Here is a 26,884-nt window from a genome sequence, read left to right as displayed (position 1 = left end):
CTCTCCCTCTCCCTCTCCCCTTCGCCCAGGTGCATCACCGTCACCTTTCTCTCTCCTAAACTCCAAGGCCCTTCCTTTGCCTTTGTTACTTGTTCCCTGAGCCCATTTCTACCACGGCTCACTTCTACCTCTGTGACTTCCTAAATGAACTTTCTCTTACAGTTTGAGTCTGGGCTCTGAATTCTTTCTTGGCCAGAACTCAAGCACTGAGATTGTGGAACCAAGATCCAGTCTGACTCCACTGGTCTAATATTCTGGTGCCGGTCTCGCCAACATTTCCACAACACAAGCACCAGAGCACTTACCACCTGCATCCTCCCATGGCAACGAGTGATGGCATTTCTCTGGCTAACTGTTGGCATCTTGAACTATTTTACGTTAACATGTGTAGTTCATGTTCCTGAAACTAGAATGTGTGTTCTTCGGAAGCAGGCAAATTCCAAGGCTTAACACATCTTCTACACCATTTTCCACAGAATGCTGTTTCTGTGATTATTAATCAACAAACAAAAGTTTCTTCAAAGCTATTTCAAAAACTTCTAGCCCACACCATCAGGGTATTTCTTAATGTATGGATGTATAGTGCTACTTCTTTAAGATTAGTGATACAGAACATAAAAAACTGCACTTATCAAATATGACAAAGAAAGGTCTGGCTGATTTTCACTAACAGGAGTTCTTAATTTGGGATGCCGGAAGAGAATTCAGTGCCAGTGAATCTGGATGGGAAACTCTCACTAACCTCTAGGTGGAGGTTAGCAATTCCTTCAAGCAAGATTATAGGCAACAAACCAAAGAGATATTAGAAATACCTATGAACTTGTCATCCATAGAAATCAGGGTAATTTCAAATTACATTATAATTACTGCAAACTCATCACTATTTAAAAGTACAGTATTTAGCAGATTTGTCGCCTAAGCTTATTTTCTAATGTCAGAAGCATAGATATTAATCTATCAAAATTTTGTATTTTCAGTATTTGTTAACTATTTCAATATTATCTGGTTCCTTTTTTAATCTATGTATTTTACTCCATAAAATAACTGTCAGATTCACTATTCTGAGGAGGGACCCACAGGGTTCACTGATGACCAGAGGTCATGGTTCCAGAAACCGTGAGAGCTCCTGCACTGCGGCCCACGCGCAGGTGAGGCTCCGGTCCCACAGGGCCGTCCCGGCGCTGTCACAGGGCCGTCCCGGCGCTGTCACAGGGCCGTCCCGGCGCTGTCACAGGGCCGTCCCGGCGCTGTCACAGGGCCTAAGAGAAGGCCAGCACCTTCTGAAGGAAGTACCGCTACCTATGACCAGGTGGAGCACCAGAGGAGATTTAAGCTGGTCATTTTCACTTGAACACAAAGAGTCTGTAGAAAAATTACACTTCCAAATACCCATTGAGTTGTTAGACTTAAATCAATTATAGGAATACAAATGTCTGAGTACTCAGGATCCATTTTAAAAGGGACCAAAACCAATAATTGGTAGAATTCCCATTAAGAAGTATGTAAAAGTGTCCTCCCTTCTCCCAAATAAATTCATAAATGAGTAAATAAACATACTAGAATTACAGCTTAGATCTTTTCTGATCAACCATACTGGTGATAGCTGAAAACAACTTAAAAGGGAATTTACAAAACAAAACACATACCTCTACTATGAAAAGAAAGCTGTAAAAAAAAAAGTTCTAATTAAATTTACATTTCCCCACTACTTCCTAGACTAAGCCAGAAACTAAACACTGCAGGGTATTATTTCCTAAAGACATTTTTAGCAGTTCAATATACTGTATGCACAGAACATTTTCTTAAATTATGTTTAGCCAATGTAGTTTTTAATTTAAATCATGATGTTTGTTTGCACTTGAATAATCATTTCCCCCAAAGACATATTTACCTTCAGCCAGTGCTGGTGATTCTGCCTTCGTCCCTCTACCTGTTCAAAGAAAGAAAAAAGGAAGAAAGTCTAAAACATTACTATACTTTAAAACAACTTTATTTTATTAAAACTAACAATAAAATTCATGAATGCAACTACATATTACATGTATATGCTGTGTGTGTGTGTGTGTGTGTGTGTGTGTGTGTGTGTGTGTGTGTGTCTCCTTGGATTAACTCAGCAAGTATTTACAGAGGACCTACTAAGAGTAAGACATCATATTACACTCTGGAAAACACCAATAGTTGATAAAACACTATAGTTGTCACCCTCAAGACACTCAAAGACTAATAAGTGTACTAAGAAAAGTACACTGTTCTCATTATAGCTTATGAAACAAGATAACAAGGGAAAAATTAGTAATTCTTTTTTATTCTTGGCACAGGGGCTTAGAGTTATTAAAAGAGGCATCCTATATAATAAAGAGGTAATATGCTAATTAGACCGAACAGCAGAACGACCTTCCAGACCTTCCAGACCTTCCAGACTAACCGGGGCTGCAAGGGCCAAGCCCCTTCACGAATTTCGTGCATCGGGCCTCTAGTATTTCCATATTCTATCACAGTTTAAGTTCCTTCAGTTTCAATGCACTAGTAAAATATCAGGTTTATTACAGGTATTAAGATTGTATTCCATGACAATAACCTATTATTTGCCAGAGGCAAATCTCTGCAGAACTCCTCTCAAACTCCCCGAATGCTGACATGCCCCGGCTCAGTCCAGGTCCTCCCCTCTCCCTGTGATCTCACTTCATCCCATGGCTTTACGTATCACATATACAGTATATCTCAAATGTATTTATTCCGTCTCAACATTTCTCCAACGTCATCCTCTCATACCACTGCCTGCTCAGTACATCCACTAAGATTTCTAATAGATACCTCCAACTTAACATGTCCAAAACCGAACTCACCTTCCCCTCTCAAACCTCTGGCTGCAGTCTCCCCTCTCAGCTGATGGCCCTCTATCCTTCCAGCTGCTCAGGTAAAATTCTGGGATTCCTCTACAACTTCTCTTTCTCACACATCCCGTTCCACTCAAACCCTCAGTACCTGGACTCTTCACGCCTACTATTCTATCTCCTATAAACTCAAAGTTGAAGGTCAGCTGCATTAGCAGCATTAGACCTATTCTGTGTTCAAGAGCCTCTAGAAAGAACTGCAAAGTGAACCGCATAGGGGGTCGGGAGGAATCAGGTTGCCAACTAAGGCAAACCAACGTGTATGCTTAATCTCAGGGTGCCACTGCTACTAACATGGCCTGCTGCTGGGTATACTTGTAAACAGCTTCTAAATGTTATTAGCTAATTAAGTGAATTTTCTAAACACTCAGGAAGCCAAAAGTGTCAGAGAGCTATATTTGGTTAATGAACCATCATCAGTTTACCACTTCTGCTCTAAAACTTTGCATTGTCTATAATTTATATTTAACCATCCTAATTTTTTACTTTTCTCTACTAGTTAGGAGATGAATTGGAGCTGTTTATGTTCAAGACCTAACCACTCTGGTTTTCCTCAAAAGCTCCTCTTGGATCAGCGTTACTACAAATGGAATGAATAAACACTTTCTGCTTTTTCTGCCAAAGGAAAACTTCCTTCCCGAAGGCTGACTGCAGCCACCCAGAAATAAACAAAACAAGTGGCTTGGCTGGCCACCTTCAGACTCTCATAAACCAGAGGGGGAAATTGGTGCCGCTTGCACAAAACCGTAGAGGAAAAATCCTATTTATCCTAATTCTTAATAAATCAAGAAGTAATAAGACACTATAATTGTTATCATCCTTCTTAATCAAATGTCAGGTCATAAGTAGGGATTATTAGGTAGCATGTAAATTAGATAATCCAGGCATCTAAAATAAAATTCACAAGCCCAGAGGTTCTTCAAATAAGTGTTAAAAATTCTTTGTCTCCAACAAAACATAAAATGTAACAGTTAGGACTTTAGAACACTCTGTCACACGTGGACAGCTCTGCAGTATTCCAAATGAAGGTATAGAGAGCCAACTGGTTTGCAACACGGACCGTTCCTTCTTTGGTGTATGATAAAATCTAATCCAATTCAATTTGTTTAATTCCCCTTGACATATGCAAAGCAATCTGAAAAACCACCTTAGAAACAGAATAAAGCACTTGAATTAAAGAGCCTATTGACATGTTTCCAGATCAGACATTATAAAAGTGCATTTTTATATAATTCCAACAAGTACAGTATCTGAGTTTTAGTTTAGACCTTGAAAAGGTTATTCTATATCCATTTGAGGAAAGGAAACATACAAGTCTATGAAAAATTTTTGGGAAAAAAAACCAGAAGAGCAAATGAGAAGGACCAGTCCTACTCACCAATAATCAAAATTGTGTGGAATTGGTGTACATATATAGTCAGGGGAAGAGAACAGAGAAATCAGAATAGTTCCAACTGTGTATAAGTGTAAAAAAAGCATAACCACCAAATATTTATCGGAAAGTCTATTGTGTATATAATAACAAAGTAGGTACCTAGGAGATGCAGTGATGAAAAGAGCGCACTCTCTAAAAGCATGTAGCCTTACTGTGGCAATTAACATGCTCAAGGTAAAAAAGAAGTAGTTTCTCAAAACTAAATTGCAAAATATAGAAAATATTATCTTACTGATCTTTAGAGGAATTACCTGAAGCATTTTATGAAATTTTAAAGGAAAAGACAGGACCAATCATTAAAATTTTAAGTACAGAAAATCCAAAATGTTTCAATAGTCCATGTAAATGTAGATAAAATCACATCTAGAGAGGAAAAGATTATCGTGATAGTTTGTAAGAGAAAGCAAAACAGAAAATATACATGGAAAACCTGACATTGTTTCTGGAATGAGAGAGACCTGGGTTGAATTTCCACTTTCTAAGTTCTCTGAGCTTCTGTTTTGTTATTTGTAAAATGGAGGGTTCCACTTATTTAAAGTACATTATCTAAGCACCAGTTTCCTTTACTTGGAAAATAAAAACCACCTCAGAGCTTACATGGACAGTATGGAAAGGCCAGGCTGCAGAGCAGGGTCACGGCTTCTCTCATACTGCTCTGCTCTGACCCTGCCTAGGCCTGGACAGACACTGCAGCGCCCCCCAGCGAGGAAGACACAAAAAGACGCGCCTGGTGCAGAGAACAGGAAGTGCCCAGGGTGCTCTAAACCTCCACCCTCTTCAGCCGCGCACAAGCGCTAGTGTTGCGTGTTGGTGGCTCCCCTGTTCTCTGTCAGCCCACAGGAGGAAAAGCAAGGCTGACAGAAGGATGCCCCTTCAGAAGGAAGCACGAAAAGCACCTCGAATCAAGATGAGTGGGGACCCTCCCAATAAACACAGTGTGGATGGGTAAATAAACAAATAAAATGTATCAGTTACATAAAGAACTAAAACACCGTTCTTGCAATGCGTTCTCTCTGCAATGCCGCCTTCCTTTGTTGATGTATTCCACACTGCTCCAAGACAGCGATGAAAGGCTTCTCTGGGGGCCTACCTTTGCTCCAGACCTCTAATTCCTATGCTGCCTCACTAAACACCAACACAAGTTAAACTACTTCTCATTATTGCGGAAAATCCTTCACATTTCCAATCTAAAGTGCAATCTTTAGCTACACTAAAACTACCATTTCTTATATCCTTGATAGTATCCTGTAGTCATACTGAATCCATTAAACACTCAGTTTTTTTAAGGAATACATTTAGAGGAAGCAAAACACATGTTAAGGAGAGTCAGACACATTTAAAACTATAGAAAACACTTGCTATAAGGAGGGAAGAGGGCTATTAATATTTGTGACTACCTACTGTGTATCACACATTTTACTATGGACCATAATGTTTCATAAACACAAAACATGTGTTACCCTATTTATAAAGGGTAAATGAGGAAAATCAACGTCAAAAATGACTTTACTTGCCCACATCAGTGCTAATAAAGGGTTGATCTGACTGGAGCACAGATCTGTCTGGTCCCAAAGTTGATGACACTTTATTCTTGACAAAATGCCTCAATGGACACATTCTTCTTATAAAAATTAATTTTCATTGATATTTTTCTCATTAGAAAAACAATTGTAACCATTACCCTGAACAAGCAGAATCTGTGGGATGTAGCCATAAGGTAACTTTTTGTCCTATCACTGTGCTTTAAAGTTATTCTGTGGCGACGGTAATGTCCCTGAACTTTTATTTAGGCAAGACTAGGACACTGGTCGTTTTCAAGTTATAAAAGTGATCTGAGTTTAGAAATTAAGAGATCCCGTTTAGTATAACCATCAGAAGTTTTCACCCAAGGTTCCAGCTTCTCCTGTCCCGCTCAGCGGGTGGCAGGCTAGCCTAGGCGGAGCAAGGAGGGGCCTCACCCTCCCCTTCCACCTCAGGTGTCCCTAGAGGGCACAGGCGCTCTCTTGGCTGGGCTCCCAGTGTGTAAAGCTGATCTGTCAGGGAATGCTTTCAGGGATTCCTTGCATGCTCTCACCACTCCGGCCCTGGGGATGGATCTCTTACTACTACAATTCCTGGCCCTGGGGATCTCTCACTGCAACAGTTCCCGTGATGCAGAAAGACGCATCTCCTCTGGGAATCCAGTCATTTATTTCTCTAGTGCCTCCATCCCACCAACCCATCCCCGTGCCCATACCACCCTGATCCTGTGTGCTTCCCCTCAGAGTGCCCTCATCCGGTCTATGGGAAACATGTACTCTTGCCCCAAAGAACTTGGGGAGGATGGGCAGTGCCCCCACACAGTAACCTCGCTGTGCTGTGCTGCCAGGACAGCCAGCCTTTCTCACACCCAGTGCCCCCCAAGCTCTCCAAGCCATTACCATAAAGCCCCTCACTTGGGGGAGCACTCAAATGGGAGGGAGGGGGGTTAGGGGAAACACCAACAACTTGGTTCAAAAACTCTCCCAATTTACAACAAGTCACTTCAAAAACTCTTGTCATTTCCAACTTCCTGAATCTTTTTATACCAACAGATGGGGTGTTAGAAGTCACAAGATCCATTTTCTGCTTCTTTCTTTGCAAGATTTGCAAGGTATTCTTACAACTCACTATAGAAATGTGCATCTACTGACTTAGGGCCAAACTCAGAATAAGAGAGTTTCATTTTTAACATCTTATTACATAATATACTATTTAACATTTTTCTAAATTTTCCACAAAAAGCAGAAGAAAAATCCATAACCCCACCACCCAGTTAGCTACCATTAACATGTGTTTACTGCTTTCCTTTCTGTAAAGAGTTCTTTGTCATCTGAAAATTTCTTAGTTCAAGTTTTAATTTTTTAAATCTTGTACAAAAAAACCTCATTTATATAATTTCATTGGGCAATCAGCTTCCCGCACAATGTAAGCATGCCTTTTTCAAACACCAAATTTCCACTAAACCAACGAGAAGATGGCTTGCTAAAACCTGACTCGTATCACTCCCCAAACTAACAGCCTTTAATGGCTCCCCAATGCCGGAGATTAAGCTCCAATCTTTTAAAATTAAGTATAATCTGTAATAATAAAAGCATATATGCTAATTAGACTGCCGAACGACCTTTCCGACATCCTTCCGGACAAAGCCTGGGCTGCGAGGGCTGAGGCCCTTTGCACAAATTTCGTGCATCGGGCCCCTAGTCTACAAATAAGACCTCTTACACCTATTGCATCTCTAAATGTGATTTTAAAGCTTGTCTTTATCATGTAAAAATCATACCATAAGAAAAAGTGAATATCAGGGGAGTTCCTGGTTTTGACCTGCTCTCAGAGGAGAAGTGTTTCAATGTTTGGTCCCAGCCCCATGATGGCCACTGAGAGTATCTCAGGAACAGTCTCCACCAGGGTTACAAGGCTGAATTCACAAAGTGCAGAAGAGCAAAGGTCATCCTACTTTATGAACAGGGTAACATCCAGCTCCTGTGGGATCAGTCCCGTGTGACTGCAAATGAACCCCTATCACCCCACACACGTATCTACTGGCTCCACACTCACCCCAACTGCCAAAAGTTAATCTAATACTCGAGAGCAGATTTATGGAAACTTTCAATGTTTAAAAGTGGATTTAGGGATTAATTTTGTTAAAGTTTCACACATAATTTGCCATCCAGTCGCAAAGCACACATTTAAAAATTTGTCTTAAAGTTATCTTTCAGCAGAGGAAGTGAGAACTAAATTCCATTTAACATGCTAGCAACGAAAAAGCGTTCACAGTTCTTACCCAAAGAATTTTGCTCTTCTCACGAGTTTATGTCAGTAAAAACTCACAGGATTACAGAAGTGACTGAAGAAAGTAAATAATCAGTCCTCTCTTAAAGTTGACAATAAACGTATTCACTCAAAAAGAACACAAGAACAATGAGCGTGGGCAAATACTGACGTGTCTTTATGTGTAACTGTGAGGAGATGTATGCGCTCATACAACATGCATGTGTGCGCAGAGAAGCTAGAAAGATGTCCCCCAAAATAGTAACTACTTAGATGGTGATTTTGCTTTTACTTTTTCTATTGTTTCAATTTTTTATAACTATGAGGACATATTCTTAAAGAAAAGAATGCTATTTGTGTTATCAAAATATGATATGAAAATCTACAGTGATAAAGACATGTGGGACTGGCAGAAGGACAGACTGTAGACAAATGAAACAGCAATGAAAGCCCCGAAATAAGCATGGATCTCTAGTCAACTGATGACTAACAAAGCTACAAGACAATTCGATGGGGAAACAGGGTCATTTCAATGAATGGTGCTGAGACAACTGGATATCCACACACAAAAAGATGAACTTAGAAATTTACCTCATGCTATATAGAGTTTTTTAAAAATATATCACACATGTAAATGTCAGAGCTAAAACTACAAAACTATTAAAAGAACACATGGGAGTAAATCTCATAAGCCTGGGTTAGGCAAAGATTTCTTAAACACAGCACCAAAAGCACGATCCTTTAAAAAGGGAAGGAAAAAAGGAAGGAAAGAAGGAAGGAAGGGGGGAGGGGAGAGAGAGAGAGGGAGGGAGAGAAGCAGGGAGAGAGGGAGGGAGGACTGGATTCCACCAAAATTCAAAATCCTTGCACCTCAAATGATATCATTAAGAAAATAAAAAGAGCCGAAGCCGGTTTGGTTCAGTGGATAGAGCGTCCGTCTTCAGACTGAAGGGTCCCAGGTTTGATTTCGGTCAAGGGCATGTACATTGGTTGCGGGCACATCCCCGGTAGGGGGTGTGCAGGAGGCAGCTGGTCAATGTTTCTCTCTCATCGATGTTTCTAGCTCTCTATCCCTCTCCCTTCCTCTCTGTAAAAAGTCAATAAAATATATTAAAAAAAAAAAGAAAAGAAAGAGAGCCCTGGTCGTGTGATTCAATGATTACACCATCAGTCCACACACCCAAAGAGTCATGGGTTTAATTTCTGGTCAAGGGCACATACCTGGGTTGCAGTTCGATCCCCAGCTGAGTCAAGATGCATGTGGGAGTCAACCAATCAATGTCTCTCACATGGATGTTCCTTCCCCCCCCCTCTCTCCCCTCCCCCTTTCCAATCAATGGAAAAAGAATATCCTGGGGTGAGGATTAACAAAAACAAACAAGCAAACAAACAGTTGTTTATACAGAAAGAACACGGAATATTATCTAAAACTAAGTCCCTAAAGATACATATTTAACAAGCTAATAAACTACAAAGAAGGGGTCAGTGACACATACCAAAGACAGAACCCTGGCCAGTTGTCACCATGACACATACCATAATGGAACTTTGGCACACCCATTTCAAAACATTGCCAACCCCAGGCTACATAGTTTGACTACTGCTTCAACATACTGTTCTATAAATAAAAAGGAAAACCTTTAGTTTAATATATTCACATTTTTAATATAGTAAGTCCCAATTATCAAAGACTATTTCCAGAATGCTGCAGTCCTTGATTCTGAGGCATCAACCTACCTTTATCCACTAGCAATTCAGAACTGGCACCATCACAGCTAGATTATTTTACATTTCTAAGTCTGTAAATTCATGTTCATTTTATTTATTTTTTTTAAATATATTTTATTGATTTTTTTTTTTTACAGAGAGGAAGAGAGGGATAGAGAGTTAGAAACATCGATGAGAGAGAAACATCGATCAGCTGCCTCCTGCACACCCCCCACCGGGGATGTGCCCGCAACCAAGGTACATGCCCTTGACCAGAATCGAACCCGGGACCCTTGAGTCCGCAGGCCGACGCTCTATCCACTGAGCCAAACCGGTTTCGGCTTCATGTTCATTTTAGCTCAATAAATGGGAAAAGAAGAAGCTGACTTCTCTGTACTTTTAAAAACAACTTGGTAAATATTTTTATGTAACACCAGAACACATTAAATATTTAAGTCAAAACAGGTTCAAATGTAACAATCTTCAGCAAGTAAAGTTAGCTTTCAAAATAATAATATCAGATGTTTATTTACAGAAAATAACTGAAAGGGAGGAATTAAATGGCACTAATCCTATCCTATATAATAAAAGGCTAATATGCAAATCAACTGAATGGTGGAATGACCAGTCGCTATGATGCGCACTGACCACCAGGGGGCAGACGCTCAATGAAGGAGCTGCTCCCTGGTGGTCAGTGAGCTCCCACAGGGGGAGCGCTGCTCAGCCAGAAGCCGGGCTCACAGCTGGTGAGCGCAGCGGCAGCAGCGCTAATGATGTCCGACTGTGGGGAGTGGGCCTAAGCCAGCAGTCGGACATCCCTGAGGGCTCCCCCCTGCCAGAGTGCATGAATTTCGTGCTCTAGTTGATAAAATAAAGCCTTACCCTTTAAAGCATGCACACATATACATATATACACACGCGTGCACAAGAACACATGCACGCATGAACTCACACACGGAAAACTGCAAGTTTAAAACTCTCCCAGCTAACTATGCCAGCCTCCCTTACTCCCCAGGTCTATACTGTCCCAAGATCTAAAGGAAAAGAAGCCTAACTTTAAAATGCTGGGCTTAATTAACATTGCTTTGTATGTTAGAATTTGCCAGAATTTTAAGCATAGAACTTTAGGTAGATTGATATAAACAAAAGCAAAGTAATCTCACACCTTGCAACCCAAGAAGATCACTACGTATAGGTTTGCCTCCCCCTCCACGCCCCCAACAGACCAAGGAAATGAACAGCAATCATATTGTGTATTGCATTCTTACTACGTGCCAGGTCCTTTTTTTTGACTCAGATTTATTGAGGTGCAATTTACCTCTGTTGGGAAGGAATTGTCCTTAGTCTGTCTTTTCTGAATGTGCTGCAAGCTGAGAGTTACCCGGCCACATTTTAATGGATATTGGTGGATATCCTTGAGAATGTAGTCCCTTTGCTCTGGACTACATTCTCAAGGATATCTATTTAGCAAACAGCCTTGTAAGACACAGTGTCTCCCTCTGGAGCAAAGGACAGGCATGCCTACTGTCTGGTATGATAACACACTACACTATAAGGCATCCTGAGCAGAGGACAGGCCCACTACAGCTCATTACAAAAGATTTGGGTTCCCTAAACTCAGCGCTTCTCTCCAGTAACAAAGTCCTCTATGTGCGCAAGTCTAAACTGAGGGTCAGGAAACCAGCACAAATGCTGATACTCTGGCTACTGCTCTTACTGAGAGGAATAAATCATCCTTCATCTCTTCCACAGGAGTCTCGTGTCTTCACCAATATCCATTAAAATGTGGCCGGGTAACTTATTAGCTTGTAAGTAGAGAAAGATCTCAGACAGTCATGGTTCTGGACAGTGTGGGCAACAAGGACAGGACGTGGACAGAGCCATGACTTTCCAGCAAGGAGGAGAAAGGCCCAAGGGCAGAGCTCTGGAACAGGAGACAGTTGGGATCAGAGAGCATCCTAGTGGGGGTAGGGAGAAGGAGCCCCACTGTCCTACCAGTTCATGAACAGGGAGTCGAATTAATGTTAACTAAGCATTGAGAAGTGGGACTGAAACCAGCCACTCAAGTGGTCCTTCTCCCCTGGGCTGGCAGACGGAAGGATGTGTCATGGCGTTGGGGCAGCAAGCCCTGGATACACATTCGGGGTGAAAGGCAGCATGGCTGTGACTGCTGAGCCAAGGAATCCCCAAAGCTAAAATAGACTGTGTAAGTAATCATGGCCTTGCTGCCAGGAGAGAGCTTTATATAAACAAAAGTATTAGAAGGGCTTTTGGTTGAACTATAGGAGAGTGACCAAAAGTGACTGATGACTGGTACAGAGTTCCTCCCTCCCTCTGTGCCCCTCTCCATCCTTCCCTACATGCACCTCCAAACTCTTCTGCTTTACAGAGAAAAACAGGAAGGAATGGGGCTGAGGTCTCCTTGACCCCCGAGAGGGACTGAAAGCCATACATACCCCTCTGAGGCTATTCAGAGAACCTTAGAGAGGGACTCAAAGTTTTAGGGCTCGCCCTAGCCAGTTTGGCTCGGTGGATAGAGCATCAGCCTGCAGACCGAAGGGTCCCAGGTTCGATTCTGGCCAAGGGCACATGCCTGGGTTGTGGGCTCGATCCCCAGTACAGGGCGTACAGGAGGCAGCCGATCAATGGTTCTCATCAATGATGTTATCTCTCTATCCCTCTCCCTTCCTCTCTAAAATCAATAAAAATATATTTTTAAAAAGTTTTAGGGCTCTCTTGGATAAAGGAACCCAGGTGATCACCACCCTATCTGACCCCATGGAGGGAGAGGACATCCAGACTCAGCGAATATGATTTGGGCAGGATTTACAGCAGGAAAGGGAAATTAATGTGACCCATGGACGGGGCTCTTTGGGGCAATTCAATGTCCTCTTGTTGCCTCTACATCCTGATGCGTAATAGGAATCAGTGTTACAGGGCTGTACTTCCTCCTCCTGCAAGTTCACAGGGGGTTCTCCCAATCAGGAAGGGCTGCGGGAAAGTGTTAGTACCCCTGAGCTCACAACCCCAAGGACCATTTTGGGTTACAAGTCTCTGTGACTTGTGTCTTTACTGATCAGAGCCTCTGACAAAGGGAGGAAGTGTCCTCCTGGCGGTGGCCCTGAGTTCTGGCCTCGGCCTCCCTGACACAGCCACCAGGCATATCCCTGGTGTAAGGCAGCTATTAGCTGGCTCCTGGGCTCCTGGGGAAATGGAATGCCTGACTCACGGAAGCCTTGTGAGTCTCCAGAGGGATATTTCCACTTTGGGGTGGGTCAACTCCTTCTCAATGACTAATAATGTGGAGAGTCAAGTAAAATGCACGTTTGTGAATACGACTGGCTTTGCCTTCGCCCCAGCAGCATCTCAACTGCACATGAAAAAGTAGTAGCAAGCCCTCTGGGGAAACGTATCCCCTACTCTACCACCAGAAGCAGAGCTGCGGCTCAATGGAGCCAACATCCAGTAAGTCACCCAATCTTATAGATTTGACATCATCCCTCCATTGTCAATACTCGGGTACGGAACACTATCAATTCTTTCCTGGACGTGAACAACAAACAGACTTTTAACTTGCCTGCCTGTAATTCTATCTTCACCCTCAATCCATTCTCCAAAAGCTGAGAGAACAATCTTTTGAAAAGAGAAACTTGAGTATTTTTTATCCCCCCCTTAAAAATCCTATAATGGTTTCCCCACATAGTTCAGTCAAACTGACCTGAACTTGTTAACATGACTCAAGCAGCCACCCTTATGGTTGGCTTACAGTCCACCTCTTTCCCAGACCACATTACTGACATACAGAACCAGAAACCGTTTCTAAAATGTACATGACCTCTCTTACTTCCAGACTTTTGCCTCTCCCTCCTCCTACACTCGTGCCTTCTCCCCTTTGCCTGGCTGGCTACTGGTTCAATCTCAGTTTAGATGGCATTACACACACCATGGGCTTTTATCCTGACTCAGAAGATTAAGTATCTGTGGAAGACACACCAGCACTGAATTCACATGATCTATTCTGTCTTCTATTCCAGCAGTCGACACTGGTGGTCCATGAGGTCCGAAAGGTTGGTGACCGCTGTTCTATTCCACTGTAAGAAGGGACCACTAGTATTTTATTCACTCTTTTATAAGCCTGCTTATATGCTCAATAACTGTTTGGGTGATTAATGGCAATCACATACCAAGTACTGTGCCAGATATAAAAAAAACAACAACCAGATGATCAAAAACAAACAAAAAGTTGATCATTTGACTTATAAATGCATTAGATTAGTAAAGTATATTCTGCACTATTACACTGCACTGAAATATAGAATTTCACAAGAGTGTTGTGAGGCATATAACACAGACATTACTATTCCCCTCTTACAGATAATCTGAGAATCTATCAGACAAGAGCAAACCAGGGTTTAAGTACAGTGTTTCACAATGAGCAGAATCTCTCACCAAGTACGAGTCAACAAACTACAAAGTCCACTTCAAGACCCAATAAATCTCAGATTTCATTTAAACCTGTGCTTTTAATTCACTATTACCCTAAGAACAGAGAAATGATATAAATCATCCCCAAATAAAAATATCTGTGAACAGTCATAATTTTTTTCTTAGCAAGTGTTTTCTGAAATTATTTGACCTAAATTAGTATTCAGGTTAATTTGGGTGATCTGAGAACATGCCAATTCACAACTGAGAAATATTCTAGGCAGAGTGAGTGTCTGCATTAGTCTACATTTAATACACACCAGCCACATCGCACCAGCTAGAATACACCAAGAGGAGATGATGTGTGTGGCAGAAAATGACGGTACAGGGTTAAAAGCTTCACAGTGTTGCACACAATGGTACCACTGAACATTACCTTTTCAAAATAAATTAAATAGCTACAAAAATATATCTTCACATTAAGTATTCTATTTAAACAAAAACCACCCAATATCTTTGAAAACAGCCATTCTCACCCAAGGTACCACCATCAGGATGTAGGAAGCATCATAAGAAATGTACATATTTAAGGAATGGAAATTCTAAGAATGGTTTCCTTGTTTACAAAGTTTTACAAATGTCACTCATTTGCATTCCAATATGCTTGCATGAGTGGGGGTAAGGGGTGAAGCTATAGTTAGTGAGCAGGAAATTATAAACTTTGTATGCTCCGGAGAGTAGGGAACAAGCGAACATTATCCATCCTGTGTTCCAGCTGAAAAAGCTTTGAGATTTGCTGTTTTAAGTATGCCTTCTAAATATATATCAAATGTAGGACCTCAAATTAGTAGTTTGAAACAGAATTTTAGTAAAGACTACAAGTCACAGAGCTCTGGGTTTAAATGACAGCCTTCCTCATCGTACTTGGGAGTGTACTTGGACAAGTCACCTAAACTGTCTCAGTCCTTCTTTCCTAATGCTAATTAGGAATTAATAGGAATTAACCTACATCTTGCAGGGTTGTCATGTGTTCGCTATTACAGCACAATGATTAAGAGCAAAGTCCCAGTTCTATAACGTAGTAGCTGTGTCATTTTAGTTTAACCTGCTTCCATCTCTGTGAGCTGGGAATACTGTTACCTACCTGACAAGGTTACCATAAAGATTAACCATCGAAGAACACTTCCTGGCAAGAAGTAAACACTATATAATTGTTAGTTACTATTAACGTCATTGTCGTCATCACCACCACTGAAATGGTGAGTAACCACTGCCACATGATTGCATTATGCCTTCCATTTCTGCTATGTGAAATATTCCTTGAAAATTAACCTAATTTAGTGAACTGATCATAATATAGAACCAACACACACATCCAAGAATTTTTATTCTGACTTTTAGAAACTTTTATGGCACAAGAAATTATCTGAATTAACTATTGCTCAGGAATGCTGACAAGATCCACATATCAAATACCCATTCTGAGTGAACAAATCCATTCACTGTACTAGCACATAACCCAAAATGACATGTCTACTGTCCTTTCTCCCCCAAGGTCTCAAAGCATTTAAATAATTAGATAGAGCAATCCACAAGATACACAAGCGAACTGAGAAAACTGCAGCTGAGAGCAATCAACATCTTCCCCCAAAACTTTTAACACATAATTACAAAACGATATTATAGTGGAAAGCTCTCTGACCTTGCCATTCATTCAATTATTCAAAATATTTATTAAGTATCCACTGTGTAATAGGCAGGCATTGTGCTAAACTCTGGTGTAGCAACAGAAAAGGAGACCAAAAATAATAGTGGGCATAATATAACTAACGTTAACCTTTACAAATATTGTCACTTGTTTTCCGTAAACAGTGGACGAGCACATTACAGGCTCGAGCAGTTGAGTGCATCACTGCTTAATGAAGTGAGTAACCTCATATATAGTAAGCGGTAGTCCAATATTTTCCCCAAGGAGACGAGGAGTAAAATGAAATAAATATAGCTCTAGACTCCTCAATTACTTACTAAGTAAAGGTAAGTGACTATTTCTAATATGAGCCAAACCATCTCAAGAGTGACACTATTTAACATACAAGTTCATTATTATGTACTAAGAATGTAAAAAAAATAAAAATAAAAAAACAAAAAACACACACAGTACTATCATCTCACTTTATGAATGTCCACCAGACAGTTTTAGTTCACTGCAACATTTTACAAACGGGCTATCCAATACGCCCCAATTATCAAGTTGTGCTAGACGCCAACTTCTCTGTTTTTACTATTCCATACAATTAAAGACCTAAGGGGACCGGTGTGTTTTCCGTGAGGTACATTAGTCTAAAGTGATTTGCAGTGTAAGTCCCCAAACCCCCAAGTGACTGAAATTCCTTTAGCTTGTATACCGCACGCCTCTGCAATGTCAGTCCGCCGAGCCTGCGGGACTCTCAGAACACAGAATTGACTGCCACGCGTTTTCCACGTGAGGGTTAAGGGAGCAAAAAGACGGCAAACTCCGTGCATTCACAGGAGGGGAAGAAAACACGTGTCAACAAATTCCAAAAATCCGCCTTATCCAGAATGGCGCTTTTTGGTACCACAAGAATTCTGGCCATTCGTCTGCGCTCCGCACGCCGGGGGGAAACGCAGTCACTGCTGTGGACAGGCGAGAAAAAGTCTCCCCCAACAGTCCGAACAGGTAACGTTCCCAATCAGGGACAGAGCGAGGAGCAATCTGCCAACATTCAGAGAAAATCCATCATAGACATTCCTCCAGAAAGAGAGAGAGAGAGAGAGAGAGAGAGAGAGAGAGAGAGAGATTTGGGAGGGCCCAGAACCACCATAAGGAAAACACACACACACATAGGTCACCACTTGCACTGCCGCCTGACAGGCGTGGATTTGGGTCATCACAGGGAAACCGTGTCTTGGAAACACACCAAGACCATACCCTGGGACTGAGGATCTGGACTTGAGATGCCGGGAACTCAGAGGTCCACGCAGGGCAGGAGGTGCACAGGTGGAAAGAGGGGGTGGCCCGCAGGACACCAACTTGGACGCGGTGAGCAGGCGGCTGGGTGCCGGGTGCCGGGTGGGGCGTGGCGGAGTCCGCGGGAGAAGGGGGTGTGGACCCGGGGACGGGCTCCGGGAGCGAGGGAGGGAGGACCGGCGGCCGCGAGGAGGACGGAGAGGTGGGGGGCGACGCGGGCGCAGGGCAGGGGCGCCGGGGAGCCAGACCTCGGGGTGGGGGCGGCGGCGGGACTGGGGGGCGGGAGGGGGCGGCGGGCACGCGCGCGGAGGTGCGAGGGGAAGGAAGGGGCGGAAGCGTGGAGGATCCGAATGAATGGGTGCGGGGGGCGCCGGGCGGGCGGGGCGTCCGCGGAGGTGCAGCCGCAGCGCCGGGGGTGGGCGCCGAGGCGGGCCCAACACGCGGGGGGACCCGGGGGGACCGGGGAGCCCCGCGCCGCCGCAGGCTTCGCCGCACCCGCCTCCCCGCCAAAATGGGGTCGAGGCGCAGGCCAGCGCCGGGTGCGAGGGAAGCGGGGAAACGGTCCAGAGGCACCACTCACCCTGCGCTCGAGCCTCCGGGCGCTCAGCCCCGCTCCTCCGCCCTCCTCGAGGCGCGGCGGCGGCTCCTCGGCGGCGCTAGGGGGAGCCGCGGGCCCGGAGCGGGGCGGCGGCGGCGGCGGCCGGACCGGGAGCCCCTCCGCACCTGCCCCTGTGGCGGAGCCGCGACGAGCCAGGCGGCGGCGGCGGCGACGGCGGCGGCTCCGAGCGGGGAGGGCAAGTGACCCGGATGTACAGGGTAACGGCGAGGAGGGGGAGGGGGGAATGCCAGGAAGTGAGGGCGCCGCGGACCTGTCCGGCCGTGCGCATGCGCCACGAGCCCGCCCCGTAAGGTAAGCCCTGCCCCGCCCCCGCCCCCCGCCCCTGCGAGGGGGCGGGGCCAGGCCGGAGACAGGTGGTCGGGCGGCGCGGTGAGGAGAGGAAGGGGGCGCGGCCACCGCCTCCGCGCCACCGCCCTCCTTAAAGGAGCAGCACCTCCGCGCGGAGATAGCCTCTGGGTGGGTCTGAGTCTTGCAGCCTTTTCGTTGTGCAGAAAGAAAACTGAGGTTCTGAGGGGACGGTGACCTGCCTCGTCAGGTCCACGAGCTCAGAAATGGCAGGCACTGGACCTCGGGACTCGCAGACCAGGATTCTTAGTGTTGAACTCGACCGAAGTTGCCACAGCCGCCCCCCCCCCCCCCCCCCCCCCGCCAATCTCCACCCCCAAGTCTGGAATGGCTTGGGTGGTGGGCATGCCTTCCCCGCCTCCGCCAGGTACTGAGCTTCGTTCACTCTCCGGGGACGCGGCAGATGCGCTTGGCAGGCTCCCCGAGCGGAGAGGTGCACCGTTATCCCTGCGATGGTATCTGGAGACGCCCTTGGGAGGTGTTAAATGATCGCTCTGAGAACAGAAATCAGGCGCCACTTGAGACTTGCACCGTGCCACGCACAGCTCTCTCAGATAAATGAGACTTCGTTCTGGAGTCTGCTCTGTGCAAAAATGTCTGATAGGGAACTTGGATGTGGCAGGGGGCGCAGCCTCTTCGGTTTCCCCTAATTCCCCTTTCACTCTTAGAATATAAGTGTTCCCTCTTTACGTACAAAACCAGAACATCCCATTTAGCTAGCTCATCCTAACGCTGTTCTGCAACACTGATATCTTCATTAACGCTAAAGTGTAAATGACTACAATGTTACCTCTCCTGGGGAGTATTTTCAGTTGATTGCTGGACAGATTATTACTATGGAGATAAATGTTTCTGAACAATTTGGGGGTCAAGAGCCCTACTGAAAATCCCCTGAAAGCATGGTCTTTTCTCCCTGGGAAAATGCACATATGCACAAGAATTTGCATACAATTTCAGAGGACTTATGCATCCAGAAGGCCTATCTATGAAACCCTGATTATGAACTCTTATTTCAATCAAACAGGATCCCAGGAACTATCTGGGCCTTCCCATATGTGGCCAAGAAATCACTCCTTACCCCATATACCAAAGGGTAGCTTTTTACCTAATTTAGCCTTTTGTCTTCCTCTTGAGTTACATGGAGACCAAATGGTATTGGCCATATTACACAGAAATGTGTTGAAAGCACACACTAAAATCAAGAGTCCTAGGCCTCAGATTTGTACCCTAATATTTTAGGATATCATTTTAGGATGATCTGGGGGATTCTGTACTATATAAGAATCTCCATCAATTTCAATTAAACTGAGGGAGCTGGTATTTATATTGCAAACATTAGTGCTGATAGAACAGTCTTTTTTAAAAAAAGGAATACACTTCACAATCCAAGGACTTTGGTCCAATTTGCCTGACACAATGAAACTCTTAAAATAACCCTGGTTCAGCCCTGGCCAGTTTGGCTCAGTGGATACAGCATCAGCCTGAGGACTGAAGGGTCCTAGGTTCAATTCCGATCAAGGGCACATGCTCGGGTTGTGGGCTCAATCCCCAGTAGGGGGTGTGCAGGAGGCAGCCAATCAATGATTCTCTCCCATCATTGATGTTTCTATCTCTCCCTCTCCCTTCCTCTCTAAAATCAATAAAAAATATATTTTTTAAAAATAACCCTGGTTCATAAAGACCACTGTCCTCAATTTGAACCAGAGGAAGAGTTCACACACCTGCCCAGTCCCGTGAGCTCTGAGTCACCAACACCTCTAACCCAACCTCCCACAAAAAGAAATCTCTTCCATAGTATCCCCAACACATCAACATGCAGTTTCGCTCAGATGCCTACAATCAGGGGGAGCTCGTTATTGCAACTGTCGGCCTCCTTTCATTGTGAGGAACCTCTTCTTTTACACGGAGAAGACATCGGATGCCCAACAACTGTCATTCATTGGTCCGAACGTTATCTCTGGGGAGCAATAGAGACTTGATGCCAGTCTTTGGGGACTTACAGACCAGCAAAGAAAAACAGTCCACTGAGGAATGATAACCGTAAAGGAGGTTGAGTCCTATGAGGAGTCCCTTTCAAAGGCACCTTTCTCCTTATCAGCCCTCGCCCCATGCCCGTGCAGGAACCCATGAGTAAGTTCTGCCCATCATGCCAGATGTCCTGAAAGAGGCACAGAAAACAAGACCCTAAGAGAAATGCTGAATTTCTTCTTCCTCCATCCTTTCTTCACCACTCTGCATGAATGTAATCACATTTCAGCTGAGGTCAAAGCTTTCAACGTTATGGGTTGGGAAAAAAACAAAAAACAAAAAACAAGCAGAAGGATGCAAAAAAGGGTGTTTGCTAATACCACTAGGCCCTCGGTGATGATTTAGTCCCTGCAGCTTTTTGAGCCCTTACAATGCACCAGGCACTAGACTAAGCCCTTGGCTCGTATTTCCTCTTTTGCTTTTTACAACCACCCTATATGGTACTATTATCGTGTCCATTTCATAAATGAGGAAACCCAGGCTCGGTATGAGACATCCAGAATTCAATCCCAATCTGTCAACTCCACAATTTGTCTGTTTCTCCATCTACGCTAACTTGACTCTGTCTGGCTTTTGTAAATCTCAGAAGATCCCGATGCTTTCTTTAAATGCTGTTTGACTTGAAACTTCTATTTATTACGAAAATGAACTTGGAAACGTTATAAAGAACCAGTTGTTTCACTCAGTCATTGATTTGTTCAATCAACACACATGTGTGCTCCTTTGCTACGTCCTACGTACCATGTTGAGGGTCTGGGATGGAGGGAGAGTAAGACAAGTGGTCCCTGCCCTGAAGGGGCTCAGAATTTGGTGAGAGGAAGAGCTGTAACCTCACAATTACCACACAGCATGACTCGTTGTAATTTAGGAGGGTGAAGGGACCCACTCTCTCTGGGACACCTGTGAAGACCTCGGAGAGGACGAGCTTGGTTTTGAAGAGACGAGGGAAGGGCTGAGAAGAACAGGCACAAGGGCAGAGGAGGGGGAGTTCATGGCGTGCCGGGGGCAAGACCAGGGCGGTGAGATTGTAACGGAACTCCTCCTACACCCCGCTAAGGAGTTTGAACTTGCCTCCTGATGGCAACAAGTAGAAGCTTCCAAGCAAGGTGACATGATCAGATGGGTTTTATATCAAGATCGCTCTGACCACAGTGTCCAATTTGACTCCGGTGGGAGAGAGAACGGAGGCCAGCAGCGAAGGTGTTGTGGGGCCCAGGAGAGAGAGAGAGAGAGCAAGAGCCTGGAAATGGGCAGTGGAGAAGAAGAAAGGATCCCCAGAACGAAGACACTTAGCGACGTAGCATCGGTAAAGAGTTTCTGACTTGTGGAACCTGGGGGAAGGAGCAGCAGGAGCTGTGGGGCATGGCCCTAAGGTTCCCCAATCAGCAGCCTAACTGGATGGTGCCACCATCCCATCCCAAGACCCCTACACAGCTCTCCTTCCTTCTCATCCAGCCTTTCCGCCCATGGCTTCCCCTGGAATCCTCAGATCCGTGCAACCCTTGTTTCTCAAGACTCTTCCCTATTTCTACAGCCGCATTTATCATTCTAATGGCTGCAGAACATTTCATCATGTCGAAACAGCTCCGTTTCCTTCCGCTGCCGAAGGTCCACACCCGACATGCCTGGTTTCCCCTGAACTTATTCAGCTCTGAGCGTTTTGCAATGAATGAGTCTCCAGCGAGGAAAGAGAGCTTTGAGGTGAAGGGTGGTGGAAAAGTGTAGCCTGGAGGGCCAGCGAATCAGCAACTCTTGGGCAACTGCATTGCATGTGGAAACAGCGGAGATCTGGCAAAGAGCCCAACAACCATGGGATCCTGAGGCCTAGCTCACCATAGAAGCTCCTTGTCAAGGCCTAACCCCCTCTAATCCACTCCTTCACTTATTCTCTCATTAGCAATGAATTCTTGTGAAGCAGCGGGCAGCAGAAAACCGCTCAAATGACCTCAAAAGCTCTGGAGTGAGCCCTGCGCAGGCTTCCCCGCCCTCTGAGGGACCTGCAGGGTTGAAACCTGTTTGACAACTTAACGCAAGTTATCCAACCGCTCAGGGACGCAGTTTGCCCACACGTTCATTGTAAGGGTTAACTTAGGTAAGACGTGTAAAATACGTGGACAGAACTAAAGCATTAAGTCCAACCATCATTTTCCAACTTGGTTCCTTCCCTATGCTTCCTCGACTCCCAACATCTTCTTGAGTTTCTGAGCAAACCCACCAGGCAACCATCCCTGGGCTTTGAGTTCAGACCCTGAATCTGCCAGGGTGAACCCGGCCACCTCCCTTGATCTCTCTCACCTCCCACTTCCTTTCTGTGAAATGGGCATAAGAACCGACTTCAGCCGAAACCGGTTTGGCTCAGTGGATAGAGCGTCAGCTTACGGACTGAAGGGTCCCAGGTTCGATTCCGGTCAAGGGCATGTACCTTGGTTGCGGGCACATCCCCAATGTGTGTGTGTGCGGGGGGGGGGGGGGGGGGGGGGGGGGGCGGGGCGTGCAGGAGGCAGCTGATCGATGTTTCTCTCTATCTCTCTCTCTTCCTCTCTGTAAAAAATCAATAAAATATATTTTTTAAAAAAGAAGAACCAACTTCACAGGAATATTGAAAAGCTCTCCTAAATACTGTATAGGAAAATACGTTCAAAACCCCAAAGCACTATGCCTTTATTGGCCATATTGCTGCTGCTATTTATGGATATCATTGGTTTCCTGGTTTCTCCTCCTTAAAAAAAAAAAAAAAAAGATGACCTCAGCATAAATTCCCAGGATTGTAATTACTAGGTCAAAGGATCTGAACATTGCTATGGTTTTTGCCTTGTATTGCCCAACTGCCCTTGGAGAAAACTCGGAATAGTTGCTGCCACTGTTAACTCAAATGCACTGTTTAAGATGTTGAAGCGCCCAGAATATAGTTTTGGTTGCCTCTGTACCCAGGCTCAGTCCTCAATCTAACATTTAGGGACTTCTGTCCGTTGCTTCCCTCCTCCTCGTCATGGAATGAATGAATATTGACTCCATGAGGAGAAAGGCACCTTTGCACATTCCCGCCACAGCCAGGGGTTCAAGGTTAAGGACTAAGACTCCAGGGTCCCACCTCCTGCATGCGCATCCACTGCAGGAGGGCCGGGTGGGGGAGGCCCAGGAATCCCGCCCTGAGAGATGGCATCGGAGCTGCTTCAGACAGAGCCAGCAGTTCGCACCCAGTGCACTCCGGCCGTTTAGCAAAATATATTCACCAAGCTCTCAGGGCCCAGCTCCCCATGGGCACCAGATCTACCTGGGAGCCTCTGCCGCATTTCCAAGTGGGACACGCTGCCCACGGCGGACAGCGAGGCTTCCCCAGGCCTCTGAGTGACCCGCGGGAAGGAAACGGCTCCCAGGGCCCTTCCCTGCGGCTCCACTCGCTTTCCGGCCTCAGCCTGCGCACGTGGCTGTGTCTCCGCCTCCACGTTCCAGGGCTGCCCCCTGAAAGGGGTCCTCCCTCCCCCGCCGCCTTCCTAAAGCCACCCACCTCCCTGCAGTCATTCCCTAGTATGTCAGTGGCTTTTTACTGCTTCTTCTTCACAGCACTTATCACAACCTGTAATTATTTTTCTTTTTTAGCTTAAAAATGTTGTCCCTAAAAGAAGCCTCTCACTAACACATGAGCTCGGTGAAGGCAGAGGCCAGGGCTAGCTGCCCGTTCCAACACCCGTCACGGTGCCCACCCAGCTCCCAGGAGCCCCTCAATGACTATGTGGAAAAGAGAGGTTCCTGGCCCCCCGATACCATTGTCACCCAATTGTATGAATTTTACATGTAGATTGCAGGAAAAAAATTTTTTGAAAACACAGGTAAGCAAAAAGAAGAAAATACAAACCGTCCTGATCCAACTTCCCATGCCATGCCATACATACCAAAAGGTTTTTGTATGTCAATACAAGGTATAAAAGTCATGCATATATTTCTATAAAACTGGCTCACATGCCGAATTGTATTTCTGCGCTGTTTCATCTCATCATCTACCGTAATCACCTTTCCTTAGTGAAGGTGCTTCGGCTACCTCGCTGTTCAAGGCTGCGTAGCCCTCCGCTGGTAGCTGCACCATGAGGTATCTAACAGACCTCCTCCTGTTGAGCCACAGGGAGGTTTCTTCAATGTCAATAACAGTAAAACGCTTTAATCCAGCACTTCCCGCTTGACACGCTTCCCATTTTTTTTTTCTCTCGGTGTTTGTATTGCTTTAGAGCTTATTTCTACAGAACTGTACTCCCCTCCACCCATTCACCACCTGGAGTTATTAGAGTCCCAAAAGAAAAGCAAGAGAGAGAGAGAGAGAGAGAGAGAGAGAGAGAGAGAGAGAGAGAGAGAGAGAAGCGAAATGGTTTGCAGCCGCAAAGGCTGAAGTATGAGGAAGCCAAGACGATGCCTAGGAGTTCGATTTGGGAATCTGTGCTGATACAGGCAAATGAAATAAAGAGCAAGTTTCCTTGCCAAGATTTTAATGGTAAAAAAGAGGAAAGGAAAGACATTCTACATCTTTCCCATTTCCGTCCCAATCCCTGCCCTGAGGCAAGTTTTTCCCAGGAGGGCGAGGCTGGTCGCTGGGGGTCACCTGTGTTGTAAGCAGTTTGCAGCCCGAAGCCCACTGCCCCCCACAGAGGGGAGCTGGCTGCAGGAGAAGCTACGTGGGCACAAGCAGCGCTTCCGGCCCACTGTGTGGTCAGTCACACAAAGGACTACACCCCCCTGAGCACTGTGGGCGGTGACAGTGGCACCCCTCCAAGGAAGGGCCTCCCCACATCCACCTGGTGAGAGCAGGCCCCACTCAGGCCGGCCGGACTGCTCCGTGTCCCAGGGCACTGGCCGCCTGTGCCCACCTGCCCACCCCACTTCAGATGGAGGGTAGGGGGTCAGGAACAAGAGAGGCCTGTGTGCCAGGCAGGGGCCTCGCCTGAAGGAGGCAGCATTGAGCCCACCAGGTCAGACCCCCCGCTGTGAGGTCCTGGACCCTGTGCGACTTGCTGGGTTAGAGCAGAGAACAGGATTGTAAGGAGAGGGTGATGTCTGTATTTCCTTAGCTCTGTGAGTTCCATGAGGGCAGAGGCCGTGCTGTTTCGTCACCAGATCCCCAGGGCTAGCACAGAGCCTGGCACCGTGCCTGGCACAAGGCCCCCACCCAACAGTTGCAGCTGGTCAAAGAGAGGGCATCAGTCCAGCTTGAGTTAACCCAGGCCTAGGGCCCTAACCCTACGCTGAGGCCCCAATGTGGCCACAGCCCTGGGACTAGGGAATCAGATAAGCAGGCGAGTGAGATTTCAGTCCTCCCCCAGTAGCCAAATGCTTAGGTCACTAGCCGTGTGACCTGATAGTCGAAATACAGAGCTGTAGACAGAACCATGGGAATATCAGTCATGAGCCCAGCGCAGGGGAAGAGCTCTGAGTTGGGGGGCCATGGAAGAAAAGATACTGGGTAAGGTTTAAAAAACATCTTCCCGAGAGAGAACCAACATGGTCCACGTGAAGTCCCAGCTTACCTGGCGTCGCTAGCGTCCTCTCTAAAATCCCGGTGCTGAGCGCATGTCAGAGTATGGGGTCCATGAGAAAGATCTGCCCAGTTTTAAAGCAGAGGGCGGTAGGGAGGAGGACGCTACCTTACTCAAGCTCTGGTCTTGTCCGAACCCACAGGCTCGGAGGAGATACCCGTGGTGTCCATTTCAGCATTGACGTAGCATTTTTACTGAACAGGCCACCTGCGTTCATGAGTTTCTGAATGAATCACCTCATTTTAGACATGAAAGGAACCTCAGCCGAAACCGGTTTGGCTCAGTGGATAGAGCGTCGGCCTGCAGAATGAAAGATCCCAGGTTCGATTCCGGTCAAGGGCATGTACATCGGTTGCGGGCACATCCCCGGTGGGGGGTGTGCAGGAGGCAGCTGATCGATGTTTCTCTATCATCGATGTTTCTAGCTCTCTATCCCTCTCCTTTCCTCTCTGTAAAAAATCAATAAAATATATTTTAAAAAAAAAAAAGGAACCTCGGAATTCACCTTCAAGCCAACATTTCATGCTTAAGAACGTGGAGAGCCCAAGAGGGGCGCAGGGGGGCTCGCAGGAGCACAATCCCCAGGCCTGGGCGGGGTCCCGAGTGCGGGTCACAGGGGCTCCTGTCTACACGGTCAGGGAGCTACCGAGTTCATTTCCACAGGTTAGTCCAGATCATCGAGGCGCCACCAGAGCCCTGTAAGAAACGTCTCCTGCGAGTAGTGTGCAACCTCTAGCACCGTCTCTGTGCTCGCTTCCAGGGCGAAAGAGGTGGATTACAGCCATGTGCTTACTAGTATCTGGCCCTTCATTACACACCAATCTCTTCCAAAGTAAAAAAAAAAAAATGTTAGGAGGCATGTGCACCAAATGATGCAGCAACAAGTGGGAATGCAGGTCTCATGAGTCTTCCCAATCATCCATGCGCGTTTGGGGATGGTTTCTTTCTTGGTAGAAATCATAATCTGATTACAGAGCTCCTGCAAATACTATTTCCTGCCCTTGTGCCTTTTGCCCATCCTGGTCTGTCTGCTCGGAACTCCCTTGCCGACACTCTCCATCCTTCGGACCAAACTCGGACCTACCCACCAACGCTCCCGTCAGGCACCTCTGTGGGCGCTGGATAAACGTT

General features: G+C 45.7%; 1 protein-coding gene across 3 annotated transcripts in view; it reads right to left on the bottom strand.

The window, feature by feature from the left end:
- CYRIB (CYFIP related Rac1 interactor B) overlaps nucleotides 1-26,884 on the bottom strand; it is a 110,748-nt gene that overhangs the window by 38,998 nt on the left and 44,866 nt on the right. Inside the window, exons 1-2 of one of the 3 annotated variants that reach the window (XM_054708348.1) lie at nucleotides 17,963-18,126; nucleotides 1,892-1,926 (exon numbers count right to left, since the gene is read on the bottom strand). In XM_054708348.1, the coding sequence (XP_054564323.1) occupies nucleotides 1,892-1,926; nucleotides 17,963-18,126 (199 nt within the window). Of the gene's footprint in view, nucleotides 1-1,891; nucleotides 1,931-17,819; nucleotides 17,844-17,962; nucleotides 18,127-26,884 lie in introns of those variants that run through there. The other 2 variants (XM_054708347.1, XM_054708345.1) reach the window with 2 other exon arrangements.

The sequence above is a fragment of the Eptesicus fuscus genome, chromosome 19, assembly GCF_027574615.1.
Source record: "Eptesicus fuscus isolate TK198812 chromosome 19, DD_ASM_mEF_20220401, whole genome shotgun sequence".
Classification (NCBI taxonomy): domain Eukaryota; kingdom Metazoa; phylum Chordata; class Mammalia; order Chiroptera; family Vespertilionidae; genus Eptesicus; species Eptesicus fuscus.
The sequence above is the reverse complement of the archived record's forward strand: the minus strand, read 5'-3'. Positions and strand labels throughout refer to the sequence as shown.